The sequence below is a fragment of the Amblyomma mixtum genome, chromosome 1, assembly GCF_055824585.1.
Source record: "Amblyomma mixtum isolate Tamu chromosome 1, ASM5582458v1, whole genome shotgun sequence".
Lineage (NCBI taxonomy): Eukaryota > Metazoa > Arthropoda > Arachnida > Ixodida > Ixodidae > Amblyomma > Amblyomma mixtum.
This window is the reverse complement of record NC_143012.1, coordinates 149,482,042-149,499,266: the sequence shown is the minus strand read 5'-3', so window position 1 is coordinate 149,499,266 and position 17,225 is coordinate 149,482,042. Positions and strand designations below refer to the sequence as shown.

The 17,225-nt window shown below is 49.4% G+C and overlaps 2 protein-coding genes across 3 annotated transcripts; one reads left to right on the top strand and one right to left on the bottom strand.

The window, feature by feature from the left end:
• Window positions 1-707: 707 nt before the first annotated feature.
• LOC149367933 (E3 ubiquitin-protein ligase E3D-like) lies at window positions 708-8,116 on the bottom strand. Of its 2 annotated transcripts, none has more exons than XM_089557965.1 (3): window positions 6,999-8,116; window positions 5,247-5,354; window positions 708-922 (listed from the first exon to the last, which is right to left on the bottom strand). In XM_089557965.1, exons 1-3 carry the CDS (start codon window positions 7,806-7,808, stop codon window positions 740-742), a joined length of 1,101 nt encoding a protein of 366 aa, XP_089414091.1. In that variant the 5' UTR covers window positions 7,809-8,116; the 3' UTR covers window positions 708-739. The 2 variants fall into 2 exon arrangements, with proteins under 2 accessions (XP_089414091.1, XP_089414085.1); XM_089557959.1 differs by having other exon boundaries at window positions 708-934; window positions 6,999-8,110.
• A 424-nt stretch (window positions 8,117-8,540) lies between these two features.
• On the top strand, window positions 8,541-12,407 carry rb (adaptor related protein complex 3 subunit ruby). Its single transcript, XM_089557951.1, has one exon. The coding sequence runs from the start codon at window positions 8,703-8,705 to the stop codon at window positions 11,859-11,861; it is 3,159 nt and encodes a 1,052-aa protein (XP_089414077.1). The 5' UTR covers window positions 8,541-8,702; the 3' UTR covers window positions 11,862-12,407.
• The last annotated feature ends 4,818 nt before the right edge of the window (window positions 12,408-17,225 follow it).

Genomic DNA, 17,225 nt, shown 5'->3' with positions numbered 1-17,225 from the left:
GAGATCAAAAGTAAAATATCTTTGCATAATTTTTTAGCGGGACCAAATTTTGCACTTGTCTAAGAAATTCAAAGGGCTGCCACATGACCAGGAAATTTTGTCCCCCAAAGTTATTGAGTGTAATTACCTTAGACGGTAGAATAAAAAGCCACAAATTTTATGGAAATGGTCGGAGCGGGTCGAGCGCAAACTCTGGCTCGTTTGGCAACTGTGAATGGAGTATTCAATGATTTGATTTGATTTATGGGGTTTAACGTCCCAAAGCGACTAAGGCTATGAGAGACGCCGTAGTGGAGGGCTCCGGAAATTTCGACCACCTGGGGTTCTTTAATGTGCACTGACATCGCACAGTACACGGGCCTCTAGAATTTCTCCTCCAAAGAAATTCTAGCCGCCGCAGCCGGGATCGAACCCGCGTCTTTTGGGCCAGCAGCCGAGCACCATAACCGCTCAGCCAGGAGTATTCAATGATGACAGCGGTCGTCCACTTGCAGTTTGGCTCCAAGCGGCCGGCAGAGGGGCAGGCACGGAGGCCTTCCTGTCCTTGGGAGATAAGGCTGATGGAGATGTATGACCGCAAGTCAGCAAGACAGGGCTAACTGGAAACGAGCGTCGGTCCGCTGACGACATGTTTTGTCATCAGGTTTGAACTACTATGCTGTTCTCCAGCATGGCTCCTCGCCGCTGGTGTTTGCAGCAATCACATCTCAGAAAAGTGGGACTGTTTTATTCAGAGCACCTACCGCTGCTCCACGATACCCGGGAGAAAGGCAACGTGGAAGCCGTCCGGAGCATATCCGGACGAACCGGACTTGCTGAGCATGCGGCAGGCATCCTCCAGCAGTTCCGGCTCCAACTGGTGCACACCCACCACAGCGTCATTCTTCCATGCCTCCGCCATTTCGTCCGAGGTGTCCGTCTCCTGGTAGAGAAGCTGCGCAAGGTTTTTATCAGCGCTCAAGTCACGATCGGGTCAGTACTACCTTCACACAATACTGCCATGTTCCAGAATCGCTCACTGCCGCCCAAAGGTTCAGGACTGCTCAAAAGTTGCGCAGTGTTCAAAGAAATTTCAACTCATTACTTCGTATTGTGATAACCCTTGACTTTCACTTTGAATCCACTCTCATCTGGTGCCTCAAAATGGAAGGAATCCTATAACTGCCTCTTGTACTGCATTATCATCAGGAAATCATTGCCCACGTTATGACAGAACTGTAAGGCTGATGGTGAAGTTCCAGGAAGATGTATTCCTTAACAGCAGCTTTTGCGAGAGCTGTGGCAATGCTGTGAAGCGGCACCACCAATGCCGACAACTTTACACGATGTTTCTCTTTATTTGCCTCACGCAATTTCTGCGTTATCATGGGTCTCCCGTAATTGTCGTCTTGTGTGGAAAGAATTCTAGTAATCGATACCTCCTGCAGTCCCCAAAAAACTGCTGCACACGAAAATTCTTCGCAACTGCTGACAGCTTGTGCATTCCCAGTTTGGTCTTGGAATCATGCACGTGGACCCGAGTTTAAGCAGTCATGAGAATTCAAAAAGTCGCCTGAACTTCCTTGAAGCAGATCTAAATTCTCTTGGCTAAGGAGCGGCACGCAGCCACATCTGCGTCATTTGGTGACGCACATATCACATGTGGCACGCCTCAGCTCGCAGCACCAAGAGACATAATACTCTGGATCTATTTCGCAAGTATAAAAGAACAAGATTCAAACTGGATGCACAACCAATCAGAAAGGCAGCACCCAATCTGGATTCCACCTCATTTCTGCTCTTTTCCGACACCATCGGCTCGAAAAGAGCATTCCTGGGGAAGAATAAAATATTAAACGTCACGATTTCAGTAATCAACGTCACGATTTCAGTAATCTCCTTGGGCGTTCAGGCGTCACAATGTCCCTTACTGTGCTTTATCTAAGTCACCGGGCCCCTTAATGAATCTTGCCTCAGGGTAGTTACTCCCTGGCGCTTCCCTCACGCTTCTCTGGCACTTGCCACTACTGAGAACGGCAACGTTTACGCCTCTCCTGGGGCAGTTCCAGCCAGGCTGTCGAACTGGAACCGAACCTGAACCCAAAACCGAATTTTCTTCCGGAACTGAACCGGAACGATTAAAAGGAACCGTTCCGAACCGGTTGGGGACTCGGTCCAGCCCCATTTTTTTTTTTTGCACACCCGGCACACTTTTTTTTTTTTGCGCGTAGGTTTGCCCATCCGAATCTGTCTGCACTAGAAAGTGCGAAAATGGCACCCAGTATGTGCAACAACAAAATTGAATGAAGTCTGGTGTCTGAGAAGAAGCCTAACTGACGCTTCTGTAATGTACTGGCACCAAATATAAAGCATTGCATGTCACATTTGTGTGAAATCTTGAGTTATTACTCCTCCTCCTTTACATGTTTGCGTTTGGTTTTAATCGAATTCTTAGCACTGATCTAACGCAATAAAGGACTATAGACACCGAAATTTTGCTTGCGTGTTTTCTTCTTTCAAACGATGCTTTTGACATTGGTGTATATGGAGCACCCTGTAGTATTCGCCTAGGACCAAGAAATAAATTATATTTGAATTTCTTCTTAACGTCCTTCTGGTTTCATCAACAGAGTAATGGTTGTGACGTGTAGTTGAAATGAGGTTACATGAGGCACGAAAAAAACGGCAATATGACTGCTAATAAGTAAGTAGTCGTAACTCTCGCCTATAGGCTGGTTTATGTGCAGTAGTTAGTGAAATCAACGTATCGGCGTTTATATCACAGTTTTTCTGCTCCTTACAGGGCCTCAAGTTCAACTACTCGTTACAACATCGTTTGGTTGATGAAACCGAAACAGCATGAGAGAAAAAATTCTTTTCTAAATTATTCAGCGGCCGTAGGCGAATACCACACGGTGATCCAGGTATTCGATTATCTGGGGCATCATTTGAAAGAAGAAAGTGCGCAATGAAATTAGTGGTGCACAGTACTTTACACACCGATTGAGAATACTTCCCCTTTCTTTGCGTCATTTACCACAAATATATGAAACATTAGCGCAACGACCCAACAACGTTGTTGCGGTGGTTTTTGAGGAAAGGAAATGGCCCAGTAACTAGCGTAGTGCAGGTTTCGCTTCAAAAATTGGCAGTGGCTTGTCTCTTCTAAACCAAGTTAGATAGAGTGAAAGCTCCATTACACTTGGTTACGCTTGGTAAGATGCCTGCAACGCCTCGCAAGTGTTTCAGGCACACTGTCAGCCGCGCTCTCATCCATGGCGGAACTGCATGAGAAAAACCACCTCTCACCGCTCACCGCTCACCAATTCCTTCAAGTATGCATGAGAAAGCGGCGGCGTCTCCTTAAGCGAACTCCGAGTCACGTGCATAATCACATGACCACATCGAGTGAAAAGGTGGTTGGTGCACCGTGATCAGAGCAGCAGCGTGGCCACCCTAGCGTGGCGGCTGCAGCTGCAGCGAGTCACACGGTCTTAGTCACGTGGTCCTAGCCTCAGGAAAGCCTTAGGAGCAATGAAAAGAGGGAAAGCAAATCTGCAAGGTCCTTGTATCAAGTGGGTAGGACTTCATACAGCGACTCCAATAAGACGCCTTGTTTTGGCCTCTTGCTTACGAAGCGCCCGCTCGCACTTATCCTAAAATTATCCACAAACAGTGTCGAACCAAGCTTCAAGTTTACAGCTGAACTTGAGCAAGAAAACTTCCTTCCCTTCTTGGATGTCCTGGCTCAGTGGAAAGACAATCATCGCCTTTCGTTATTGGTGTACAGAAAACCTGCGTACACAGTCCGGTATTCAGATTTGAATTCAAACCATCCAGTTGCGTACAAAGCCTCCGTCATCGCCTCACTGACTAAACGTGTGACATGCGTCGGCAAGGAACAAGAAGATCCGAAAAATGAGTAACAAAGAGTGCACAGGAAACTTTCAGCCAACGGTTATCCGAGCCACTTCCGAACGAAGATACGGGAAAGAGCTGCGCATCCGGCGACCACTGACCATAAGAACTTTTCGAGCATGAGCAGGCATTCCGTATGTGCGTGGCATCAGCAAAGCACTCTCTCATGTGTTTTCAAGATACGACTTGTGCAGGGCCCACATGCCAGTCAGCAAGCTACGGAATCAACTAATGAACGTAAAAAGCCAGCTACCAAATGAACAGTTTCAAAGGAGTTTTCTGCAAGATACCGTGTCTCAACTGTAATCATGCCTACATCGGTGAGACAGGAACGTTCTCAAGACGCATAATGCAGCATCAACGTGATGTGACAAACAACAAGCATGCTGCAAATATGCTCACCAGCCATGCACACGACATTGGCCACCGGATTAGCTGGAGCAGTGCTTTTTTTTGTTATCCAGAGAAAGGAACGTGACAACACGCCTTCTGCTGGAATCCCTATTCATCCAGACAGTGCAAGCGACTTTACGCAAGAATGCCGGCCCCATGCCAATCATCTATGCCCGATCTTTACGTCGCGCTCTTCGGCTATAAATTGGCCACCGCTCTTGTCCTGCTCACTTTGAACAAGTAATCCGTGCAGGTTTCGAAACGTCTTTGCTTCTTTTTCGACTGTGGTCAGTGATTGCTACTTCATTTCAATGCACCTGCGGTGTACCGACGCTACTTTCCTAGGCTTTGTTCTGCAACATTTCTTGTTCATTTTTACCCGAGTGGGCTTGGGCAGGGCATGTAATGCGAAGGCAAGATAACCGCTGGTCCTTAAGGGTAACGGAGTGGATTCCAAGAGAAGGCAAGCGTAGCAGGGGGCGGCAGAAAGTTGGGTGGGTGGATGAGATTAAGAAATTTGCGGGAATACGGTGGCCGCGGCTCGGGAAGGACAGGGTTCATTGGAGAGACATGGGAGCGGCCTTTGCCCTGCAGTGGGCGTAGTCAGGCTGATGATGATGATGAAAGTGTTGTCTACACCTCGTGCCTCCGATCAACGGCTAGTCAGGCGTGGCCCCTATCGCCGGTCAGCAGTCCAAATCTTTCACAAGCGGGATGGAGAAATTTGTCGCTCCTCCCCTCCAGACTTACGGAGAGGGCAGTGGTGGGCAGGTTGGCCTGATCAATTATAATTTCCCACAGTATCCTGAAACACTATATACTCCAAGTAAGCAAAATAGCCCCCCACAAAAGGCGGCAGTTGTCGCCCAGCTTTCAGCGGCGGAACACATTACACCTTCAGGTGATCGCGCACCAGCATGTTGGTTAGTCACCACCAGGTCAGAATGGCCCCTCACCTTGCTTCCCACGCGCAGCACGACCGTGTGTCGTCCAGGCTGCAGGTCCTCGGCAGAGAAGAGAGCCAGGCCCGTCTCCATGAGCCAGAGTAGCAAGACTTGCTCGCCCTGCACAAGAAGAATGGCCAGCACTGCACTTGGACAAAGGCCCTGAACAGCCTTGTTTATGCTGTCCCTTCACCCCCTCCGAATGCACTCGCATCGGTCAATCTGACCCCTGCCAATTGCCGTTGCTACGTTTGCTTCACTGACGCCCGTGCAGACTTCCCGGATGGGCATGCGAACAGCCTCAAAAAGGTGGCAAATTGGCACGTGTCGTTGGTCTTCTCAGCCCCTCGGAAGCTTGGCCAGTTGGCCCGATGCATCGCAGGTGAGAACACAAAACCTGAGTGTAAAAAGAGGCATGGGAACCGCTTTGCGGAATGCGCCACATGCATTGTGTATGAAATCCCCTTGACATGTGGCAGGTCGTACGTCGGGCAAACTGGGCGCTGCATCAACGACCGGCTCAGGGAGCACACATGAGACCTACGGAATGGGGAAGGTGCTAACCTTGTCGAGCACTGCGTTGCTTGCAAGGATTGTACACCGATGTTTTCGGGAGTGAGGATTCTGAGCAGAAGCAAATTAAAAACAACCCGTGAAACGATAGAGGCATATTATATTCAGAGAGCAGGGTCAGAATGTGTCAGCGATACTTCAGTTCTTTTGTATACTGCAGAAAAGATGTTCCTTTCAAAGTTTTTGCGATAAAGATGTGATGCGAGTCTTTTTTTCTCTTTTTTTCTTGTTTTACCTTGCACGGTGTGCGCCTGCACTGGTCGGAGTGTATTTAAGCTGTATGTGTGTCCCTAAATAAACAGTTGTCAGCCAGTGCTGTGTTCTTTTTTCTTCTCTTCCAGTTTCTTTTCTTTGACCGTGTGCCGTTGCGCTGAAAAACTATGAGCTTCAATCAAGAATACCAACTAGCCCAAGAACTAATTCTACTGAAGCAGAAACAATGTGCATGTAGTCGGAAAATGCATCAAGGTCACAACAGCACGCGCCAAACTTGAGCTGCAGGTCCCGGTAAGTTTTGCTTCAAGCACAGTCCACAGTGCAAGACAAGAAAAATACATTTCCTGACGGAACACAGCATTTCGATCCAGTTTTTGTCCCAACCGACAGGCACTGTTCCAAGCCTAGAGAACAAACAGTGACAGGGCTCGATCGGAACACGTTTTGATGACTCGTTGAACACCGCGGCAATTTTATTTGCTGCAGTTTCAATATTGTAAGATTAAAGAAGGGAATAGAAAAGGGCACAGGAAAAACAAAAGTTTACGGGGGTAAGCGACTCAGGCTATGAGGGACGCCGTAGTGATGGGCTCCAGAAATATCGACCGCCAGGGGTTCTTTAACGTGCACTGACATCGCACAGCACACGGGCCTCTAGAATTTCGCCTCCAACGGAATGGGACCAGCGCGGCTGGGATTGAACCCACGTCTTTTGAGTCAGCAGCCGAGCATCATAACCACCGAGCCATTGCAGCAGCTTAGAAACAAAAAAAGGTGGGAATAGTCGCACACCTCCCCAGGATAGGTTCAAGATCCCTGTGCAGTTGGTGCGTTTTATAATGGATGCACAAGCAGTATAGGCACTTCTTCCAAACACCGCTTGCCATCTTTGTCTTTATATTAGTGCGAAAGCACTCACACGTATGCTCACTAACACCGACGAAATCACGCCAAAAATTTCCTCAAGCGACTTACCGATTCGAAGATAATCCTGCACGTCTTGCTCATTTCCAGATGCTCCTTGATGAAGTTTGACAGAAGGTCCACAGCGGCGGCATCGCCGCCGACGTGGCGGCCGTTCTCTCCGATGCCCACAGGGGAAACACTGACACGAGTTGTGAACAGCGCTGAGGAAGACTCAGCCGCTTTCTTTCCCACTACGACACTGCAGCTGCCACACCGTAGCTTTCCAGCCTCTCTCTTGACAGCCTCGCCGAGCACACTGTCGTGGACGAGAAAGTGTTGCGCTGAAGTGAAGAGCTCGTCTGCCCTCGGCGCAAGAACGTCCGGTACTTGTGTGTCTCCGTGCCTGTGGCAAAACCACTCCCCCGCAGCCTCTTTCCAGTCTTCAGATGGCAGCGGTAAAACCCTGCGGAAGATCGTGTCTTCGCCAATTATCTGAGCAGAACAGCTGGCGCACGTAACAAGGTAAGGTTCACCGGCTAGCAGCCTAAACACTGCATTCGACTCCACTGCCGAGTTGTCCCTGTCGAAGCGGACAATGAACGTCACTTCGCGGCAGGTTTCTTCAGATCCCTTCCGCTCTCTGACCATGCAGCTCTCTGTGGGAGGCATAAGAGTTTCGCCTTGGAAACGGTAGTCGTCGGGGAAGACCAGTTCAATCAGCGCATTGTCACTGTCGCAGCCGGCTCCCCTCCTGTGCACAGTGAGACGGATGCATGACGCGGAGCAGTCGGCAGTGACAGTGCCAACGTCACTGTTCCACAACAACAGCTGCACCTTGCAAACCTTCAGTAAAGGCCGCACCTCCAACCAACAGTCCATGGTGCAGCGCTGAGACGGCCGAGTTGAAAGCGCAAGTTCGAATTCACGTGCGAATGCGACCGTCTTTGGCTGTAGACAATCCTATGGATCATGCTATGGATCGTCACAAATAGTGTACTGGACAGATGAATGGGAAAAAAAACAAAGCGGCCCGTTGAAACGGGTGGTGGCAGTAGACCCACCTGCACCCATAGAAACCAACGTTAATGGAACTTGATAGAAACCAACCAAATAGCAAATAGCACCACGGAACCGCGCTGGACGAAAGAGCTCGAGAGCTAAGAACGAAGTACCTACAGGTGAGCAAAATACTAGTGTGAAAACGGAGGTAAAGGAGACGGGAGTATATATACGACACTGACAGAAAGAGTGTTTATTTGATAACTCGCGGGCAGTTCATTACTTTTTGAAGCTAAGACAGGGCTTTTAAGGAGAAAACATACAGATCCGTATTTGAAGAAGCGGATATTTTGTGCGCTACCTGTAGAACGGAAACGGACATCAATGAGCTCTTGGTTTTGCGGACGAGTGGATGAGAAAGGGGGGAGGAAAATTGGTGGAGAAAGTCAAGGGAGGGGTGAATTTGAAGAGGAAAGGATAGTCAAACTAGACATTGTTTAACAAGAGGGGAATTATTGGTTAGGTGGCGCGAGCTGCCGTTCGATACAAAGAGCAATCTGATTATCATTCATCTGGTTATACATCCAGCCCGCAGCGACTGCCATTTCCGCTTTTGGCTCCCACACGTCACTCCCTCTTCCTGTCACGGACATGGCTGTGCGCTCGGCTGATAAGTGCGGTGTCCAGCTGCAGCGGTAGTTTTTGCAGTGCTTTTTTGCTTCCCTTGTCGGTTTGTCGGCGGAGCTTCGCAGTGGGCGTAGCGGGGCTCTGGAAATGATAGCTTCGTGGGCCTACAAGGACCAAATAAATTCCCCATCTGGAGGCCCAGGGTCCGCCATGGCATCGAGACACCCCGCCGATGCGGGCGACGCCGCCGCCACGGCGGCTGAGTCCGTGCCAGGATTTTTCTCCTCGGACCTGCGCCGGCACGAGGACCTGAAGAACATGCTGGACAGCAGCAAGGACGGGCTCAAGCTGGAAGCCATGAAGCGTATCATCGGCATGATCGCCAAGGGCAAAGACGCGTCGGAGCTGTTCCCGGCCGTGGTCAAGAATGTGGTCTCCAAGAACCTCGAGGTCAAGAAGCTTGTCTACGTCTACCTGGTGCGCTACGCGGAGGAGCAGCAGGACCTGGCCCTGCTCTCCATCTCCACCTTCCAGCGGGCGCTGCGCGACCCCAACCAGCTGATCCGGGCGAGCGCCCTGCGCGTGCTGTCCAGCATCCGGGTGCCCGTCATCGTTCCCATCATGATGCTGGCCATCAAGGATGCTGTGAGCGACATGTCGCCGTACGTGCGCAAGACGGCGGCGCACGCCATCCCCAAGCTGTACCGGCTGGACCCGGACCAGAAGGAGCAGCTGGTCGAGGTGATCGAGAAGCTGCTGGCCGACAAGACGACGCTGGTCGTCGGCAGTGCCGTCATGGCCTTCGACGAGGTCTGCCCCGAGCGCATCGACCTGGTGCACCGTAACTACCGCAAGCTGTGCAACCTGCTCGTCGACGTCGAGGAGTGGGGTCAGGTCGAGATCATCCTCATGCTGACGCGCTACGCGAGGACTCAGTTCGTCGACCCCAACGCGGCCGCCGCCGCAGGCGCTGAGGACGACGACGCCCGGCCGGAGGACGACGAGGAGCGTGGTCCCGCCCTGGACCCGGACCTGCGCCTCTTGCTGCGCAATTGCAAGCCCCTGCTGCAAAGCCGCAACTCGGCCGTCGTGATGGCCGTGGCGCAGCTCTACTATCACCTGGCGCCGCGCTCCGAGGTGGCGCTGGTCGTCAAGTCGCTGATCCGGCTGCTAAGGAGCCACCGCGAGATCCAGACGGTGGTACTGAGCAACGTAGCGACCATGTCGACCCGCTGCCGCGGCCTGTTCGAGCCATTCCTGCGCAGCTTTTTTGTGCGTTCTAGCGACCCAACGCACATAAAGCTGCTCAAGCTAGAAGTTCTCACCAACCTGGCCGGAGAGACCAATGTGCCGGTCATCCTGCGCGAGTTCCAGACATATGTGGCCAGCGCCGACACTGAATTTGTAGCGGCGACAATCCAGTCAATTGGACGCTGTGCTAGCACCATCCCTGAAGTCGCAGACACCTGCCTCAATGGCCTGGTAGCGCTGCTTTCCAACAGGAACGAGGCTGTCGTAGCAGAGAGTGTGGTTGTCATTAAGAAGCTGCTTCAGATGAAGCCCTCCGAGCACCGAGACATAATTGGCCACATGGCCAAGCTCATGGACAGCATTGCAGTTCCCATGGCACGAGCGTCCATTCTGTGGCTTCTGGGAGAGTATGCTGACCGCGTTCCTAAGATTGCGCCTGATGTATTGCGCAAGGTAGCCAAAACATTCATTCAGGAGGAAGACATTGTCAAACTCCAGACACTCAACCTCGCTGCTAAGCTGTACCTGACCAATCCAAAGCAAACAAGGCTAATCACTCAATATGTGTTTAGCCTTGCAAAGTACGACCAGAACTATGACATCAGAGACAGGGTGCGATTTCTGCGTCAGTTGGTTATGCCCCAGGGTGAAACTGGTGGTACGCTGCACAAGCATGCCAAGAAGTTCCTTCTTGCCTCCAAGCCGGCACCAGTGCTGCAGTCGAAGTTTGAGGACAGAGACCATTACCAGATTGGGTCGTTGTCACATTTTATTAATGCCAAGGCAAATGGATACCAAGAGCTACCAGATTTTCCTGAGGTGGCCCCTGACCCATCATTGCGCAATGTGGAAGTTCCTGCAGCATGGCAGGATACGAAAACTTCCAAGAAAAAGAAGCAAGTTGTCAAAAAGAAGTCTTTCTACTCCGAGACTGATTCGAGTCGTTCGGCAGGTGAGTCGAGTTCAGGGTCCAGTGAGGAGTCGTCGGAGGAGGAGACTGCTTCGGGAAGTGAATCTGGCTCTGATGAATCCGAGGAGAGTGGTGTCGGTGAGAGTTCGGACGAGTCTGGCGACAGCCATGTCAATGGGGCTGCGGATGTGAAAAGTGAAGATGACACAAGCACAAGTTCAAGCAGCGAAGATGAGGACTCTGAGCTGTCCAGTTCAAGCAGTGGAGCACCGGCAGCAGCTCCACCAAAGAAAACGCCTGCTTCGAGGAAGAACCTAGACCTTCTCCTGGACCTGGACGATGTCACTAACGTACCGACTGCTGCCACACTGCAGCCAATCAGTGCCCTGACGATTACATCTGCCACGGTGCCGGGACGAGTGGATGCACCCCGCTTTGTTCCCGTGTCAACACCTGCTTTCGTGCCTACCGAGTGGAAAGAGCTTCTGAACAAGGTGTCTGGAAATGGACTAGCTATCAGTTGTCGGTTCAGCCGTAGTCCGCATCTCTTCTCACCCAAGATGGCCTCTGTTGAGGTAACACTGACTAACCACAGTGATGAGGAGCTGTTGGGTGTGCAAATCTCTGACCGAATGGGTCCTGGAATCACTTCTGAGGTTCGAGGCATTGCGCCCGAACCCCTGGCTCCGGGTGCCACTCGCCTGGGGACCTTGGGCATAGATTTCGGTGACAGCACCCAGGCGGTGACATTGGAGGTCAGCACTGAAAATGGCGTACGCCACGCGTTGAGCCTTCAGCCACCTGTGGGTGAGATTTTGCGCCCAGTCCGCATGAACCGTGCAGAGTTTGTGGCTGAGCAGGGCCGACTGCGAGGCATGAACGAACACAGCTGCACCCTCGAAAAGGTTCCGGAGGTGGCGGAAGAGGTGCAGCAGCGCATCTACCGTGCTGCCAACGTGCTCTCCGTCGAAGACCAGCAGTCTGGATGGTTGCGCTTTGCAGGCCAGACTCTTGCCTCGGGGTCTCTGGTGTTGGTCAGCGTATGCCTCCCGAAGGAGTCCGCTAAGGCCGTCCTCACTGTCAACTGCGACAAGATGGTTGTCGGTTCCATGCTGATGCAGGAACTCCGCACAGCACTCTCTTGAGAGCCCTCGTCCTGCTGCTAGTTGAGGGTTATTGGATGCAATATTTACGGTTTCGCTGTAAGCTTTGCGAACACTTGTATATTCCTTGGTGTGAGGGAATCAAAGCTAGCCAGTGCAAGTCATGGGCCATGCACGTGTGCATTAGCCTCAGTTACTCAGAATGGGGCTCAATGATGTCAAGTAGTGTTGTAAAGCTGCTTTCTAGTGGCTGTGGGCTTTGCCTCTCAAATGCTATCACCTACTAAAGAACAGAGTTCTTCAGGGCAGAATATTGTTGACTGGTGTAAATGCTTACGAGGCCTGTACGTGAATTGCAATTTCGGATCTTGCACGTGCCTCACATTGTGACATGTGCAGATTACTTTTGGTCCAAAGCCAAGATCTGAGGCAGATTCCAGTTTGTGTTGCTATCCAGCACTCCAGTTTGCCTTGCGGAAAGCGTAAACCTTGTTCTGGGTGTGAGTGACACTTGTACTGCTCTTAAGGGGAGCTGGACTCTGTAATAAGGCTGCCCAGTTGCATATAAAAGGTGTATATTTTGCTATAGTTGATTGTTTTTGTCTTTTTTTCTATGCATCTTGTTTTACTGAATCCAAGGCCCAGTGTGCATGAGTAGAGCTTTGGGACAGAGCACAGTGTGGGCTGGCATGCAAGTGATGCCACCACACGGTCCAAGAGACTGGATGGCACATTTAGTGTTTCCATCTCGGAAAACAAAGTACCATGCTAGGGGATGCTTGTGTCAGTACAGTGATGAACCTCTGGTCTCTTGGAGATATAAGGATTCAGTCCATCTCTGCCCGCTCAACCAGTGTACCACGACTTGGGTCAGATTTTAAGCCCAGATGGTGAAAAGAAGTAGGAGCCCTTCAATTATGCCTGCAGTGAACTTTGGCAGGAAAAAGCACACAGACTGAAGAAACCAGTGGGTTACTAGCGGCGCTGTGTGTACTGAAATGTTGCCTCTAGCATGGGCGAGGCATCTGTAGTAGTTGAAGCTCACAGTGGTGGCGAGTTGCCAAAGCTTGACCACTTTCTGCTGTGCTCCCAGTGCTTTTCCTATGGAGCAGTCCCATGTAGGACTGGCTTGGTGAAATTGGGGGCTGATTGACCTGTGACAGCACGGTGGTGTGGTTAGAAGGAAGTAAGTGTGGGTGGGAGGTTTAGTGCTGCAGAACCATTGACTATGTTTTGAGCTGTTGTTCCAACGAGGATTTGGTCGCAAACAGATTTCAATGAAATACAACAGCTGGCTCCTTTCAAAACAAATGCATGTACACCCAACCAAATCTGGCGTGGTTTTTGCATCCCTAATTGCACTTTGCAAAAGGCTTCTCTCGGCTAAACCGCTGGCATATTCATGCTGTAATTTGACACATGTGGTGGCATTTCGTGGTCCCTTTTTTTTCATATTTTGCTTGAGTAGAGCACCTGCCTGATTGGATCGAAGTTATTAAAAATCCACATCGTCTGCAGGTACAACGAGCTCAAACAAGCTGCATGCGCAGCAATGGTTCTGGGTCATCTCGCTTCCTTATTGGATGAACTACCTCTCCTCCCATACTAGACAAGTCGTTTACCCAGAGTAAGCGCAACTGTGCCACCCGAACCATTGTTACGTATGTCCCTTTTTTTGGCTCTTCGTAGATACAGATGATGAGGATGTCTAACAGTTTTGGTTTAAGAGGGCAACTACTCCACTGTAGCGTAATATAAAAAAAAAATAGGCCACCAAATGACACCACATGCATCAAATTACAGCATGAATATTGTAGCTCTTTAGCCGACAGGAGCCTTTTACAAGGTGCAATTAGGGATGCAAAAATCACGGCCAGGTGTACAGTCATGCCTCTTAATATGGACACTGGTTTCTGGGCGAAATTGTACATAAGCAAGTCGTCCATAATATGAAATTTCGAAGAAAAAAAATTCATGAATGGCATCATCATCATGAATGGCAGTTTACCAATGTCCCTCAAGAGAAAAGTATACAACAGCTGTATCTTACCGGTACTCACCTATGGGGCAGATACGTGGAGGCTAACAAAGAGGGTTCAGCTTAAGTTAAGGAAAACGCAGCGAGCTATGGAAAGAAAAATTATAGATGTAACGTTAAGAGATCGAAAACAGGCGGAGTGGGTCAGGGAACAAACAAGGGTAAATGACGTCCTAGTTGGAAGTCAAGAGGAAGAAATGGGCTTGGGCAGGGCATGTAATGCGAAGGCAAGATAACCGCTGGTCCTTAAGGGTACCGGAGTGGATTCCAAGAGAAGGCAAGCGTAGCAGGGGGCGGCAGAAAATTAGGTGGGCGGATGAGATTAAGAAATTTGCGGGAATACGGTGGCTGCAACTGGTGAAAGACAGTTAATAGGAGAGACATGGGAGAGGCCTTTGCCCTGCAGTGGGCGTAGTCAGGCTGATGATGATGATGAGAGCCCCAAGCCCATTATCTTGGCTGCCGTTACAACTGAAACATCGTAGTGCAGAGATGCACTTGATTGTGTCTCACGCCCAGGTGACGTATCTCCTACTATGACCGTTCACGTCCCATGATTCACTTGGCTGCTTGGCTGACAGCATTATGATTTCCAAGCAGCACAGATTGCAGACAGAGTTTTCTCCACAGCCACTCGTGCAATACGACAAATGGTGAGGGACGTCGACACAGCAATTTTTCACTGCGAAGCATGAAACCAAAAAAGAAGAGGGCCACCAGTCATTCATTTGCACATCTCCACCGCATTCCTTGGTTGACTTGCACTCGGAATGCAGAAAATGAAACACCTGGTTAAGCTAGTATAGATTTCGTTCTCATCACTGTCCATGATAACGCGACAAAAATACTATGTGGGGCCCAATAGGCTCTGTGCATTTTCTCCCCATTTAGTGTCCAAACAGTGAGTTTCCTTATTAACAAGACACAAATGCCTTGAAAAGATTTGGCCCCCAAAACTCTCCATAATTTGAGTCATCCATGTTAACAGGGTTTGTATTAGTAAGGCAAAAATGTATTTCAACAAGACTCGTGGCAAATGCCTTAAGATCTTGGCCTTAAAGTACCGTTGCTAGCAGACTAGGGAGTTCGAGCATGTGAATCTTCGACATATACCATTGCATTCCTTGGCTACCCCTCGGAAGCAATGCCCTTAAGTTCAGCCCCAATTGTATATATATAAAAAAAAAACACTAGCCTTCTCTACAGCCTGGATGGTCGGAAGCATGAGATGAGCGAAACCGTATAAAATGGAGTTTGTTCATTCATACCAGGGCACAAATGTACACAGCTGTGAGCAGCAACAAACATGTTCCACTTTGAACTAATCGAGCCGTTTCCCAAGCTTGTGGCACTCTCATACGCACTTACATGCAAATGGTCACACCTTACCAAGTATGTGAACAGAGCAATCTTACACAAAGGCAAAGGCAAGGTGCGTGTTTACATGTAAGGTGCACAGTGCCTTCAAAAAAGTGAAAATGAAATGATCGACATTTATGGTGTCGTGCACACCAATTGCAGCACGCAATTAGTGCTGCACCATGCATGTACTGCAGCATGGCTCTTCACATTCTACTGCTACAACAGAATTGCCGCTGATTTGTTTTCAACACATGCACGCATGCATGCAGGGTCAGACAAAAGAATGGATAAAAATAACCAAGGGCATTCAGTACCTGTGACTACTTCTTTACTGAAAATAGTACCTCCTTCCTTACTGTCCCATTTCCACAGCCAACATAGTACTGTACCATTAATGATGGTTCACTTGTCACCTTGCACCCAATCCGCGACTAGGTCAAAACAGCATGAGCAGACTTTGTTCATTCGTTTTACTACAAAGCAACCTCAGCCGACGTGATGTGTCTGTGTACCAAGAGCAGAGCCACTGCATCATAGCAGACCGATTGCACAAAAGTATTACGCATGTGCAGAGCTCGCAGAAATGCAAAGACAATTGTCATCTGCCTGTTTGCTGGCAGGCAGATGACAATAAGGAGACAGGCCACCGAGAGAAAAGCAAGCTCAAATTATCTGGGTCCTGTGTTTGTAAAATTTACAAAGCTTCCTTGTAGTGACTTGCATTTTACAGTTGAACACCTCAGCAGATCAGTCAACCGTGTAATGAAGCATGATTGAGGGATAATGAATTTTGAAAGCGGAGGTGAAAAGAGATGACGGAACTGGAGTAGACAAGTGCTTTTTTTTTTGTCAACCCCTATCGTCACATCCACGTTCAGAATTTGGTATGGTATACCAACTAGCCCTACAGACAACTTCGTTAACTAAATGTGGGCCTCGCCACCTGATTCCCTAGGGAACATAGTTGGTATTTGTTGGAGCAGGGGTGCAGTCAGCTATGCTGCGTACACTCCCGAAAATGTGGCAACCATAAAGTTTATGCATGGAAACATCCAACCAGTCAAATTAGTAAAGCTTGCACACACTGGCCATTCTTGAGCCTTTTTTTATGAGCGTATGAAATGAAAACAATGAACAACTCGAGAGGTGACCAACCACAATTAGAATCCGTGCTTGCATTTCTCTGTCAGACTGCTACAACAGTCCAGTGAAACACGAACATAAAAAGTGCTAATTCACAAAAAAAAATGACATCGTCATCAGCCCACTGCAGGGCCTCTCCCACGTCTCTCCAATTAACCCTGTCCTGTGCCAGTTGCGGCCACCTTGTCCCCGTTAAGTTCCCAATCTCATCCGCCCACTTGTCTGCTCTTGGAATCCAGCCCGTTACCCTTAAAAGCCACTGGCCATCTTCCCTTTGCATTACATGCCCTGCCGATGCCCGTTTTTTCATTTCAACTAGGATATCTTTAACTGACGTTTGTTACCGGACCCACACTGCTCACTATCATATTCCTTTCCATAGCTCACTACACTGTCCTCGATGTAACATACATATCCTTCCAATGTACAAAAAAATTTACATTGGAACAAGCCACATCTGAATGCGTATACCTGCCAACACCATGAAATGATTTGCCGTTTGACTTGCAAAATGGGTGCTGATATAGAGCATGCCGAATAAAAGCAGGGACATGCTATGGGCCTGAAACTTATGCAGTGCTGTCAGTTGCCTTGAACAAGAAATTCTATCGTATACTAATTAAACCAATTTGCTGAGGTCAACTGAAAATCTTTTAAATTTCCAGAAACACACAGGAAGTTTGTTAGAAAGTTGCAGTTGATGATGGCAAGTTTTATTGACACAAGGTATTTAGTCTATGCAAGGTGGGGTCAAAAACCTACAAGCAATTCACCCCAGAGGAGCCGAGCACCAGGTGAGGGAAGCTTGTCCCCACTGTATCACCAGTGGGTAACTGTTGGCACTGAGGATCAAACCCCGCTAC

Coding starts and splice junctions, on each gene's coding strand:
- LOC149367933 (XM_089557959.1), bottom strand. CDS start 7,808: ATGGACTGTTGGTTGGAGGTGCGGCCTTTACTGAAGGTTTGCAAGGTG. Junction 5,355..6,998: donor GCAGGATTATCTTCGAATCG/GTAAGTCGCTTG, acceptor CTTCTTGTGCAG/GGCGAGCAAGTCTTGCTACT. Junction 935..5,246: donor TGCTGCGCGTGGGAAGCAAG/GTGAGGGGCCAT, acceptor AACCTTGCGCAG/CTTCTCTACCAGGAGACGGA.
- rb (XM_089557951.1), top strand. CDS start 8,703: ATGATAGCTTCGTGGGCCTACAAGGACCAAATAAATTCCCCATCTGGA.